General features: G+C 38.5%; 1 protein-coding gene across 1 annotated transcript in view; it reads right to left on the reverse strand.

Moving 5' to 3' along the window:
• LOC140243475 (retinol dehydrogenase 16-like) overlaps window positions 1-14,800 on the reverse strand; it is a 53,008-nt gene that overhangs the window by 35,266 nt on the left and 2,942 nt on the right. The window contains exon 2 of the mRNA XM_072323147.1: window positions 14,513-14,615. Coding sequence (XP_072179248.1) covers window positions 14,513-14,615 — 103 coding nt within the window. The remainder of the gene's footprint in view (window positions 1-14,512; window positions 14,616-14,800) is intronic.

The raw sequence follows: 14,800 nt of genomic DNA on the forward strand, positions 1-14,800 counted from the left end.
TAGGTAATGCATGTATAAGTTTTCAAACTAATAATGCAATCATTGCATATACGGTACTAGTATATGAGGGAGATAGTAAAATTTTGAGGAGTTGACCTTGACCTTTGACCCCTGACTATTGACCCATGACCCCTAAATTCCCTAGATAATCCCTGCCAGTCAGTACATGCGTATGTACCAAGTTCCATGAAGATACATTGAACTATTTGCGAGAAAAGTGATATTGCAACATTTTCACCTAACCTCTGACCTTTTGACCTTTGACCTTATGACATGAAAGTCTCTCTGGAGAATCTTTATGCAGCTGTACATGTCTACACTAAGTTTTAAGAAAATACCTTCGGGCATTGCATAGATATGGGAGAAATAGCAACATTTTTAGCATTTGACCTTGACCTTTTGACCTTTAACCTCTAGCCAATGTCACTAAAATCTACTCAACTAATTGCCCCATCATACATCATCCCTGGACCAAGTTTGGTGAAAGCTGCTTCATCCAGTTTTGAGTTGTCACGTAAACAGATAAATTTTAGGATTTGACCTTGATCTTTGACCTCTGTCCGATTTCACTAAAAAACTAATCAAGTAATTGTCCCATCATACATCATCCTCCAACAAAGTTTGGTGAAATTTGCTCGATCCCGTCTTGAGTTATCGTGTAAACGGATACAATTTCATGATTTGACCTTGACCTTTGACCTTTAGCCTTTGGCCGATTTCACCCAAAATCTAATCAAGTAATTGCCCCATCATACTTTATATTTGGACCAAGTTTGGTGAAATTCAAGTCAATATTACTCAAGTTATCGCGTAAACGAAAGCGGACGGACGTACGGATGTACGTACGGACGGACAACCCGAAAACATAATGCTTCCGGCACCACTTCGTGGCGGAGGCATAAAAATGTACAGCTTACTTTGCAGATATGTCTCTATTTCACACGTTGTATGGTGTAACATACATTATTGCAATGGTTAATACACAACAAGCAAGTACAGACACAGAGAAACTAGTCAAATAGGATATTTCAATGAAGATTTCCACTGCTGAACATACAATATGTGTCTTGCAGGCTCATAAGTCAGTCACTCCCTTTGCAATAACAACCTTCCGCTTCACACCTGCTTTCCTTCTGAAATTATGTGATATCTTACCTCCACACGGTCACCATTACTGGCAAATATACAGATGTGCTTCTTAACTCAAGTCATCGATTGTGTTGTCTTCTATCTTGAAGATGGTTGTCCTTATATTTGCGAGCACTTTGGGTGTCTGGAAAAAGGAAAAACAGCCCAATGAGGGCAGTTTGAAGAGGAATGTAAGGATAAAGTTTGATATTGAATGCCACATTCAGATAATCTATGGATGGCTCAGAGAATGGGTTCCTTCCTTTCCCATCAAATGCCAATTTCCTTTGTATTCAATCCAAGTTAATTATGATCATGGTGGGGGCCAAGGGTGGTCCACAAAAGGTTTCAGCATGTCACAGTGACATTCTTATTTTTTTTTTTTTGCACAACGTCCTAAATATCGTGCAACATTATAGGCACAATGCCAAAAATTTATGACATACAGTACTAAAAACAGATACTTGCAAATGAATCAAATGTGTCCGGAAACTTGCTCAAAATCTGGTTGAAGATCGTATCTTTGCATTACAGCCTGTTCAATGTGGTCAAATGTGAAAAATAATGAAAAAATAGCACCAAAGAGCATCAAGAACCACAGACCCAGGTATCTAGCGGCACGGGACTATGGTTCCTGATAAATGAGTGCTCTACTAACATATGTTCATGTACAACACAATTCCTTTTCATGCAAACAGCTAAACCTCATGTTTAAGATCATCCTTGGGTCTATTCTCATGACAGAAAGAAACATCAAAACAAAGCATTAAAGCCTCGACACAGTTAACATCCAAAGAGAAACATACTAAGTTGACATACATGTAGTCAATGAAATAACAACAAACAAAACACCACCACACAGATATAGATGTACTATGGAAATATGGACTCATATCATATTTCTCCATTCAAATGATATTGCATGCACTTTTTTTTAGGGGGGCGGGGGAGGGGGACAAATATTTTGAGACATTTTGTCATGCTCATAATATAATTAAAGCAAAATGAATTTGCAACTTCCCTTGATGACTTCCTAAAACTTTACCAGGTTTATATGGCTTCTTACAGCCATCAAAATATACCTCAGGTTTTATGTAGAAAAAAAGAAAGAAGGGAAGAAAGAAAGAAAGAAAGAAAGAAGCACATGTTAAGACACTAGAACAAAGTGTGGACATACATGTACTCTTCAAACTACAAGGTGTACACTTGTAACTCTACCACTTTTGTTTTCTATGAACACACTTTATACACTGTAAATTATGTCAAGCATCAAACTACAAATTTGACATGCACAACTATGTGTCTATGTGCAAAAATGTAAAGAATATCATTGTCAGAATATTCATTCTTACATGTAACCTGCAGAGGACAGGCTGATTTTGCAAGAATATGCATTTCCCATAGACCCTTGCCCGAGTATACTCGGGCAAGGTTTAATATTGTAAGATCTTTCACTGTAATGAAAGTGACTAAAATGGAATTAGTCACAGCCTGATTAGAAAAGAAAAAAAAAAGGTATTAAAACAATGCTAAACACGAGAATGATAGTGTAATAATATGATAAGTTCTACCCTGGCTATACAATTGTTTTCTATCCTTTTCCAGCCTTGGGGCCTACACAGTACTATCATAATCAGTATGTTGGGACATTCTGGGTAATCCATCTCAACTGAGGAGGCCCACACCTGGCAGAATTTGAACCTATGACCTCTTGCAAATGATCACTAATGCTACCATTAATGTTCTCAATACCTATTACATCAATACAATGTGATTGTAGGTTTGGCAATCTTTATGCTTTATGATTACCTAGTTCTAATTGATTGAAAACCCTCATAAATTAAAATGAATGGATTGCATACTATATCAATGCATGCTATTATCATTATTGTTATAATATGAAAAGGTAATGGCCTCTGACAAGTTCATTGGTTTACATAAACAGGAAATATCGAAATCTAGATGTATCATGTTTGATAGAAGTGAGAAATTTGGCTCATTCAATTATCCATGCCGAGTCTTGAAAGTAAGATGAATTTCATGTTGGTTTTTTTTTTTTCCCCTGACTGTGGCACATTATTCACACACACAATGTAAAGTTACTTTACTGTATACGCCGAATATTTCGCGAGGTTTATATTTTCACAAATTTCGCGAGTCAGGTACTATTCGCGAAATTAAAACCACGCGAAAATATTGACTCTGATCCCGATGTGGATGTGACGTCCGCGTGTACATTTCTCTGTTCTGTATAGGACTCCACGATCGCAAATTTAACCACTTGCGAAATCGTCGGGAATTACCAATACGCGAAAATTTAGACTTGCAAAATGTACAGTAACTAGTGATTTGCAATTGTTTCTTTTTACATCAGTACAGTGCACCCCTGTTATAATGAACACGGTTATAGCAAAACTCTTGTTATGTACAACAAAATAAAAATTCAGATCCCAAAATTATCATCTACATCTTTATAAAGAGACTATGATACTGTTTGGTTATAACACAATTTTGATATAACAAAAGAAAAGTGCCGGTCCCCAGGACTTTGTTATAACGGGAGTAAACTGTATCACATTGCAGGATACGTGAATATTTCCACACTATCAAATGCTGTATGGAAATGATACACACCTAAAATTTCTTTTATCACTGCATGTTGTGAAATGCTACAGTGCTATAATAATGTGCTAATGACAAAGACTTGGTGACAATTCATTTCTGCAGAAGAATAAAACAAACTATTATTAAGTAAAGAAATTTACCCCTCCCCCATCTTTCAATGAGTGAACAGAAGTGTACCTAGCTTCAGATACACCCGTCACTGCAGACACTTTGCTGTACTGTACCGCCTACACATATCGCTTAAAGCACGTTTCTTACACGATCTCAATGTTTGCAGCTGCTCCCTCAGTATACACTATCACCAACGTTGTCACGCTTGACGAAATTGTGAATTTGCATCACATTTCGATGTCTCACTCTGCTTCTTGCAAACATTGCGATTGCAGCCGAATACAATGAACTTCACACATACATTGTATAGGCGCACAGTACATGATATCCCACCATGACTCATTTGTGAGCAGTGTCTACCCGCATGCATTGCAACCATATCCCTCTCTTTTTCTCTCCCTCACTACCAAAGCCTTTTCACTCATTTGACCACTGAATTATGCACAAGGCTATTCTATGCTTTCACTGTAAATAGGGTATCATTAATACACATACAGTGCATGGTTAATCATTACCATTTTTATATCATTGAAATAAATGCAAGACACTATCAAGGGAAAAAACATGACACACAAAGTTATTTTCTCCTAGTTGTACCAACACTAAGAACCAAAATGCTGAGTTTTACTCTAAAAACAATGTTTAATCTTGACCAAAAGCCAAAGTCTCATTGAATTCCCAGACATTTCAACACCACCTTGAAAGTGATACTGCTCAGTAGAGGGCATGGAATGGCACTAGTACTTTTCACAAAGGCACATCCCTACACTTAGAATCGTGTCACACCATTATCGTATCAATGTGGCAATTAATCAGGAGTTTGGTTCGCACCCATGATGCTTCTCTCTCTTCAGACCTATTTTAGGCTCAGTTTATGAGTAGATAGGGCTTTGTAACCAATGTGAAAGTTCTCTGGTTTTGGTCTGGGTGTGAGTAAGGCTCCGATTGGTTGAACCAGCGAAGAAGAAGGTTTACACATGTGTACATGTAAGGTCTATACCTTAGTACTCTCCCAGAGCCTGTCTCTGCACAACACATTCTACCTAGCTTGGTCTTGGGTAAACTTGAGCTTCAAGATTATGAAGTTGAACTGCTAAGAGCATATTATATGCAGTGTTTCATCTATGTGTATGAATAGATCCATTTTTAACTTTTTTTTTTGGGGGGGGGGGGGGTAGGGAGGGGGAGGAGGGACTCTTCCCTTGGGCTTGTGTTGTGGTAGGTTTTGGGGAGGTTGGAAGATACCGGTACAAGCTAATATTGTAACTAGACTTGGAATTTGTCAACACTGACAAATTAGGTGATCCGATCTTTTCGAAAATCAATGATTTGAGTCCTGATCCCAATATAGGCATGACCATACAGGTTTCATCTGTGTTTAGGGACATTGATCGAGTGATGTTTGGATTCTCATTTAGAAAAGGGAGTCAGGTCTGCCATCTTTAGCACCAAATTCCGTATACACTATAACGAAGATACAGAATGAAGTATATTTGACCATTGAGCCCACTTTGCACAGACAAATTGGCATCTGAGCAAAAAGTGATTATTTTGTGAAATGGTCCTTGTAACAGGGTCTTTGCATGTGCAAAATATGGGAAAGATAGGACATGTATTCTCCAAGATACAGGATGAAACATTTATGACCTTTGACCCTAATTTACATACCCAAGATGGTGTCCGATCAAGTAGTTGTTATTTTATAAAATAATGTACTTGACCTGGACTAAACATGTGCAAAATATGGGGGTGATAGGGGCTGTTTTACTTGAGTTATTGCAAAGAAAGTTGCAGAACGAAAGAAATATCTCCCTACATCGAAGCTAACCTTCGATTTCAACCAAGTTTTTCGATGTGATCCCGGCATCCAGTGAAAAAATAGATGGCATTCAGTCGATAGCCCAAAATGTCAGCTACAACATATAAAAATCTTTGAGAAATTCACCGAAGGATAAGTGAGCTAGTGCTCGATAAAGACAGTCATGTCAATTTTCATATCTAGAACTAGAAATGTCGCTATGGCGACTGATGCCTCCGCCATAATGCATGATTCTCCCAATAGGCGTATAGTACAATGTCTTCACAATGTGTGATCCATGATAGTTTCGCATAACTGGCAAAATATTGAAATGACAGGTTTGTCAGAAATGTTTTGAACTGGGTTTGCTATAATTTTCTAGGATTGCAGGTACACATATTTGGGGAATTTTGGGGAAGTTTATGTATTGAGTAATTTCCAAGGTACGAAGAAAGAGTGTGATGACGGTACAAAATAGATTTTTTTTTTTTTTTTTTTTTGGGGGGGGGCATTGAAACCTGGCCTTTGACCCTTAACCTTTGACCTTTGACCTTCTGGCTGGAAATTTCCCACAGAATCTCCATTAGGTAATGCATGTATTAAGTTTTGAAACTAATAATGCAAGCATTGCATGTACTAGTATATGAGGGAAATAGTAAAATTTTGAGGAGTTGACCTTGACCTTTGACCCCTGACTATTGACCCATGACCCCTAAATTCCCTAGATAATCCCTGCCAGACAGTACATGCATATGTACCAAGTTCCATGAAGATACATTGAACCATTTGCGAGAAAAGTAATATTACAATTTTCACCTACAGGTGTAACCTTTGACCTTTTGACCTTTGACCTTATGACATGAAACTCTCTCTGGAGAATCTTTACGTAGTAGTACATGTCCACACCAAGTTTCAAGAAAATACCATCGGGCATTGCATAGATATGGGGTAAATTGCAACATTTGTAGCATTTGACCTTGACCTTTTGACCTTTGACCTCTTGCCAATGTCACTAAAATCTACTCAACTAATTGTCCCATCATACATCATCCTTGGACCAAGTTTGGTGAAAGCTGCTTCATCCAGTTTTGAGTTATCACGTAAAGAGATAAATTTTAGGATTCGACCTTGATCTTTGACCTTTGACTTCTGTCCGATTTCACTGAAAAACTTATCAAGTAATTGTCCCATCATACATCATCCACCAACAAAGTTTGGTGAAATTTGCTCCTCCCATTCTTGAGTTATCGCGTAAACGGATACAATTTCATGATTTGACCTTGACCTTTGACCTTTGACCTTTAGCCGATTTCACCCAAAATCTAATCAAATAATTGCCCCATCATACTTCATACTTGGACCAAGTTTGGTAAAATTCCAGTAAATATTACTCAAGTTATCGCGTAAACGAATGCGGACGGACGGACGTACGGACGGACGGACAACCCGAAAACATAATGCCTCCGGCACCACTTCGTGGCGGAGGCATAAAAATTCCCTCCCATAGAGATAACACGTCTTACGAAGACACAGGTAGAAATACGTATGACCTTTGACCCATCTTTGCACAGCCAAGATGGCATCTGAGCAAAAAGTGGTTATTTTGTGAAGTGATTCTTGTAACATGATCTTTGCGTGTGCAAAATATGGAAAAGATAGGATATGTATTCACCAAGATACAGGATGAAACATTTGTGACCTTTGACCCTAATTTACATACCCAAGATGGTGTCCGATCAAGTAGTTGTTAGTTTATGAAATGATGTACGTGACATGAACTAAACATGTGCAAAATATGGGGGTGATAGGGGCTGTTTTTCTTGAGTTATTGCAAAGAAAGTTGCAGAAAGAAAGAAATTATCTCAATACATCGAAGATAACCTTTAATTTCAACCAAGTATTTTAACGTGATCCCGACACCCTATGAAAATACAAAGGGCACACTGTCGATAGCCCAAAGTCTCAGCTACAACATATTAAAATCTGGGAGAAATTCACCAAAGGGTAAGTGAGCTAGTGCTCGATAAAGACAATCATGTCAATTTTCACACCTAGAAAAATTCCCTCTCACAGAGATAACACGTCATAACGAAGATCAATACAGAAAGAAGTACATATGACCTTTGACCCCACTTTGCACACCCAAGATGGCATCTGAGCAAAAAGTGGTTATTTTGTGAAATTATTTTTGTAACATGGTCTTTGCGTGTGCAAAATATGGGAAAGATAGGACAGGTATTCACCAAGATACAGGATGAAGCATTTATGACCTTTGACCCTAATTTACATACCCAAGATTTTGTCCGATCAAGTAGTTGTTATTTTATGAAATGATGTACGTGACATGAACTAAACATGTGCAAAACATGGGGGTGATAGGGGTTGTTTTTCTTGAGTTATTGCAAAAAAAGTTGCAGAAAGAAAGAAATATCCCAATACATCGTAGATAAGGTCTAATTTCAACCAAGTTTTTTGACGTGATTCCGACATGGTATGAAAAAACAAAGGGCACATTCACGATAACCCAAAGTCTCAGCTACAACATATTAAAATCTGGGAGAAATTCACCGAAGCATAAGTGAGCTAGTGCTCGAAAAAGATAGTCACGTCAATTTTCACTTCCAGAAAAACTGCTCTCCCATAGAGATAACACATAACCTGGTCAAATTTTACAAGGATACTTTCAATCCATTTTTACGAGGTGATGACGTCATCCAATCAAACTTTTGTAATTATAAATTTGAAAGTAAATTTAATAAGCTACAACATACTGAAAACTGGGTGAAAATTGGCAAAGGATAAGTGAGACACGCTCGAGTGAACTTGAAATTTGATGACGTCATTTTGAAAATTTACTTTTTTTTACTTTATTAAGAAATTCGATATTTTTTAATTTTTTCAGTATCGCCAACCCATGAAATGTTATGTACAACTCATCAGCTTTCAAAATATGTAAAGAAAATGGGGGGTCACTGTCCATCCTGATGAGTAAAATCGGATTTAAAATTGGCGGTTTTTTGGCATAGTTGCACTGTATATCGCCATTGACGCGCGCGCGGAATTTCAACTTTGACTGGCCTGTATGACGTCATACTGAGTCGCATTGACTTGAAACTTGGTAGAAATATTCCTTGACATTTCAGACATCCGATCGGTGTGAAAAAACAGGAAATTTCTATTGCATATGAGCTGTGCATGTGTATATGCGCGCGCGCGTGCGCGTCCGTCCGATTTTTTCAAGTTTTCAAAAAATGCTCCAAATGGTCTGAAACGTGTGCAAAAAAAATTTCAGCTCGATTTGAGCATACAAATATTTCAATGCGCGCGTACGCGCACGTTTTAAGGGTATAGATGAATTTTGAAAAGATGAGTAGAATCAGCTTAATTTGAACTATTTGTGATGTAAATTTCATTGAAAAATTCCACTCCATTAATGAGATATGAATGAGAATGTGTTTTCATATAATGACGTCATAGTGACGTCACGGTCGACTGATCACTATGATTTTATTTGACCCGTCGTCTTTGGGACATGATACATAGATGGTATGATTTTGACATTGATAGAAAGAGGACTTTTTGAGCTAACCGATGTGCACAAATTTTGTCCAGAAATAAAGAAGAAGGAAAACAAAGAATCCGTACAGATACAGAAGGTGATCCGAAGGATACTCGGATCACCTAATAAGCCATTGCACAATTTCACTTTGGCCTCAGTTTCAAATGAGCCTAAAGTGAAGACCAATGGTACCCATGCAGCTTCACGGTCCACTGGCTGAGGTGAGAAATAATCAAATTTTTCATGGATGATTCACATACAAATTCCCCTGTAAAGGTCAATAGTTATCAATTACTTTTTTCATTACATCAACATTAATGCCACTTTTGTTCCCCTCTCCTTGAAGTGAAAGAGATGATTACAGTATGTACCTCTTCGACACAGATGATCTCTGTGGGGCAATTACCCCACAGATTATGATTATCAATAGCAAATTGTATGCATATCTTCAAAATTAAACTTAACAATTTGATAATGTTCTTGCTAATCTCAATCACAGCATTCATGAAATGAGGCAATCTCATAAGCTTACATAGCATTCATGTTTGTTCATGAAAACAGATATGGGAAGGAATCCAGATGAAAAGAAGTGTAGGCCTATACATTTACTCCTTCATTTCACCACCTACAGAGATGTAATGTCCATCACACTTGGTCAAAATGTGGAATTTATCTGTTTTTAGAAGAGAAATTCCCTCCAACAGGAAGTATAACAGCTGGATAAATGGCAAGTTGCGGGGTTTCCATGGAGTCTATTTATTTACTTTGACATTTTAGAGCATCAGCTCTATTGATTGCAGTCAACGCCTCATCACCCGAGATGCAAATGCCTAAGATATCATCTGTTCCATGAAGACTATGGCATGGACCTAAAACAAATATACTCACCATCAGAGACTCCAACTCTCCCGCTTTCGACGCGAGATCTCCCGCCGAAAGCCCATTTTTGCAAAATCCCCCGTTCTCCTGCTTGAGATTTAATTTCTCCCGCCCTGGCTCTGTGTCTCCCACTTGAAATAATTTCTTACTTAGTGTCATCGTATGTTAAAAAATAAGCCATAGACTGCACGAGACAGCATCTAGAACGTAGAGTCGTGAATATAGTTGGAGTCTCCCGTTTGCAAGGGGTTTCAGGCGGGAGAATCTCCCGATCAGAAGGTGCTTGGGGTTGGAGTCTCTGCACCATCATATGCTCTTCATCATAATCAACAGGAGGGGCCATGGGGGGGGGGGGTGGTGGTGGTGGTGGTATTGTTGTGTATTCTCAGAATAGCAGAATACTTATTCCTCCTTGTCTTTATGAGATAGCCCTTCCTAATTTCTATTTGACCCACCCAGCTTTCTGTCTGCTTTCATCCTCAGCCACTTCAGTTCATTGCATCACTTCTTATTAGACTCTAGATACATTTTACATGCATATACCTGTAACGTTAGGCAGTACCAGTAGCTACTAGGCCCTACCATGCAGAATGTAGACCCTACAACCTGCAACTCAACCTTCTTCAGCTTCCTGTGCTCAAACTTAAAACAGCCAATGGTACATCAGCGTCAAACAGGCTTTTTATTAGTATCAGATGTGAAAAGCCTCGCGCCTCACTATTACAAAATAATTTACTCACATTTGTTAAACTTAGAAAGCCACGTCTCTAGGATCAGGGAATGTATGACTATGACAGTAATAAAGCAGTATGTACGTGAGAGAAACGCTGCTTTATTTGGAACTGTAAACTTACAGAATAAAAATGAAGATCTAGGCCTACCTATTTTAGGCTTCCACCGCTTAGACGCAGGCCTACATTCGCTCGACAAAGTTGAAGTAGGAAAACGCCAACCCCGTGCGTCTATACCAGAGCAGTGTCGGCGCGGGGAGAGAGCAGGGACTGCCAAAGATTTCGACACGACGACAGTGAACGTAAATAGGGGCGGATTCGACCGGTGTACCGTTGCAGTGCAAGCACCGTCGCGTCGTCCGGAGCTGAGTGACCTCTTACCTATCGGGGTCTATAGGCCTAGGTGACCGAATCCCGAAGGCAAAGGCAAAGCCATATACATTAAGCCCTACACAGGAATGGCGGGTAGGCCTACCGTTTCTTTGTTTTTCCTCCAGCTCAGGTTAATTGGTTGCAATGTGAACGTGACAATATTTCATCAAATCGCACGACAGTCGCATGCGACACAAATTTTCATCTGCGATCAGCGATGATCATCTAGTGTTGCGGTGCCCAGCAGGCAGGTCAGCGGCAGGTCTTCAAGATGCGTTGTTCTATTGCACACTGTACTATGCACGTAAACGTAACGTGTGATGAGATGAGCTCCTATCAGACCTCGTCGAGCCGCCGAGTCCTTGGACTCACGTGACATGCAGGATGTTGACGACACTCGTACAGGACAAAGCGTCTGCTGCAGCAGACGCTTGTACACGTCTATCAGTTATATGGGGTCTATCTAGGGCAATTACCCCCTGGGCAATTACCCCGGACCCTTCCCCTGGCCCTAATCCTAATCCTAATCTTGAACCTAATCCTAACCCTAATCTTTACTCTAACCTTGCCACTAACCAGTATTTAGCTGGGGGGGGGGGGGGGGGGGGGGTAATTGCCCTCTTGGGGTAATTGCCCGGATACGATTATTTGCATTCTTGGTACCTTCCTCTCGATTGGAGTAAAGGGAAGGTGAGTGCGTTTGTGATTATCTTGTAATGACTGAACCCGAGATTGAATCTTTACAGAGTATGTTATAATCAATATGGCCACGCGAGCGTTCATTGTCGGCCCTTGCTTCAACCACGGACCCACTACAGACATTCATTTTTGTAATAAATTAATACATAGATAGGAGCCTACCTCTGTCTATTATGTCGAAAGTGTCACCAAATAATTAAAATCGTTCTCCCCTGCTATGATCTTATGGTCTCCGCCCCCGGCAAGCAAAAACAGCCCAGCATGGAAAAATCAATCTGAATTAGTTAGGCCTACCGTGAATTATTAAGTTGAAGACTTGTAGAGGGCCATTCAAAGGATTCAGTCGTGAGCCTGAGGAGTTCCATGATTGCATTGTACCCAAGGGATGGTCAGTTTAAGCAATCTGGATTAAATTTGTTATATTTCTGTTTCCAGGGATCATTGAGCTTAGACATGAAGCTGTGAACTGATGTTGCCTCGACAGCTTCCGCACAAAAGCTATTCAAGTATTTACTACTCTCTCGTCGACACCTTTTAATTCTTTATACAACTTGAAATGAATTGAATTGAATTGAATTTATTTGTTCAGCATAAAAAATCAAAGAATGACAATGATAAACAATCATGACAAGCACAGAGTAAAGTCGGATGTGGAATACATAATATATGATAAGCTGAAGGGAAGCAGCCAACCAGGAATTAAATGTTTCCTTAAAATCTGGCCGACCTATGCATGCAGGTAAGCAATAAGAAAAAAAATGTATCAGTGGTAATCATTTTCAAAAACAAAGAGATGAACAAAATACATGCAGGAACAGAAAAAAAAAATCCTCGGCAATGATACACGAAACACTACTCTCTAAAAAAAATCGAGTGAAAATTTTCACTCTAAAAAGAGTGAATTTCGAGTGAAATTGGAGTGAAATTTGAGTGAAAATGCTCATTTTCACTCATTTTGGAGTGACGTCAGGGATCACTCCAAAATCTTCGAGTGATCCCTGACGTCACTCCAAAATGAGTGAAAATGAGCATTTTCACTCAAAATTCACTCCAATTTCACTCGAAATTCATTCTTTTTTGTATTCACTCTTTTTAGAGTGAAAATTTTCACTCGATTTTTTTAGAGAGTATATTTACATTACAAAGACAGTACAAACACAAAGTGAGTTATGATCATTAGAAATAAAATAATGCCAGCCAAGCATATCAAGAAGTTATGAATAATAATTTTGTATGAAATTCTCCTTAAGTTTAAGTTTGAATACATTAAAAGAGGTAACTTTACGAATATCGTCTGGTATTGAATTCCATAAATTAAACGGACCTTGATAAAACATAGATTTCTGAAATATGTTCTTACTTTGAGCATGTGAAAATTTTCAGCGTTTCTGGTACAATGTATATACAAGTAGGGATGAATATGGCAATTTAAAGTGAAATAATGCAGCAGAGAATTGGGAAAAACTTTCTGTGCTATAAATACTTAAGAGTACCTGATTTATATCTATCATACAGCGTTAAAATCTTTTGGGCATAAAAAAATTGGTGAAGTGTGAGCCAAATAAGTTGAATGGTTGATATTTAACTCTTATTAACTTAAACTTATGACCACGTGTAACCTGATCATTGGTAACAAAGAAAACAGCTGGATCAAAGTCTTCCACATCATGCAAAATTTTGAGCACTTGAATCATTCGATATCTGAACGTTCATGTCGATACTCTATAGGGATGGAAATCCCAAATACCTAAGTCTCTCAGAATAAGACAATTACAATTTAACTTCAGATACCAACTTTGTTTCTCTCCTCTGAACAGATTCAAGTTTTTTTTTTTTATTACTCTTTGAAAGTTCATTCCATATACAAGAGCAATATATCAAGAGCGGTCTAACAAGGGCCTTACAGTAGGACAAACACATCCCTTTACAGTCAGATGAGTAAAAGTCCTTTTGATCAGACCAAGTATTCGCCTTTGCAGTTGTTATACTTTGTGTACATGAAGAGTAAAATTGAGGTTAGGAGAAAAGTATACACTCCTATAGATCCTTTTCTTCTTTGACTGTCTCAATAACCTCAACAGTACCATTCTCGTCATTTGAATGCATCTGATATTGATGCCGAGGATTATACGACCATGGTGCACAAAGCATTTCAATGGGAAATTGCCCATTTTGTATATGTATTATCATGTTTCTATTTCCTTTTTTAGATTCTGAGGCTGTCATCACTATCAAGCATGTGCTTAAAGACGGCGGGCTCCTGCATGTTTTTTCTTCTTCTTTATTCTGAAACAAGTGTATCCTCGATTTCTTTGATCTCATTGTTATGTTTATAATTTAAAGATTGTGATAATGATACTATTGATTAATATTGTTTTTATATTCTGTTGTCAGATACACGTGTTGTCATTTTCAATATATGATTTCCTTGAAAAAAAATGCAGAAATATAATCGAGCTGAACTGAACATGACATTTCTCGTGATTGTTATTACAGTCAACATCTTCAGAAATATAATTCACAAAATATTAGGTAGATATCAGTACCGGGCCTATAAGAACACTTCCTGTGGAACACCACCACGGACTGCCCTCCACGAAGAAGCCTCACCACGGACAATGACCCTTTGCATCCATCAGCGAGAAAACCCTCAATCCAGCTCAACACATTCCCATTAATGCCGAGGTTCCCTTTCAGCTTGATGAGAAGCCTCCTATGGGGGACACGATCAAAAGCCTTTGAGAAGTTTAGATAAAGTACATCAAAACTGTCATCAGTTAATTGTTAAGGGCTCTTGACCGCTGTTCCATGCAATCCAGGAGTTGAAGAGAACATGACCGTTTGGAACAAAAACCATCGCGATTATGTACATTACTCAATAGATTATTATTGTCAAGA

The sequence above is a fragment of the Diadema setosum genome, chromosome 20 (assembly GCF_964275005.1).
Source record: "Diadema setosum chromosome 20, eeDiaSeto1, whole genome shotgun sequence".
In the NCBI taxonomy this organism is placed as follows: Eukaryota; Metazoa; Echinodermata; class Echinoidea; order Diadematoida; family Diadematidae; genus Diadema; species Diadema setosum.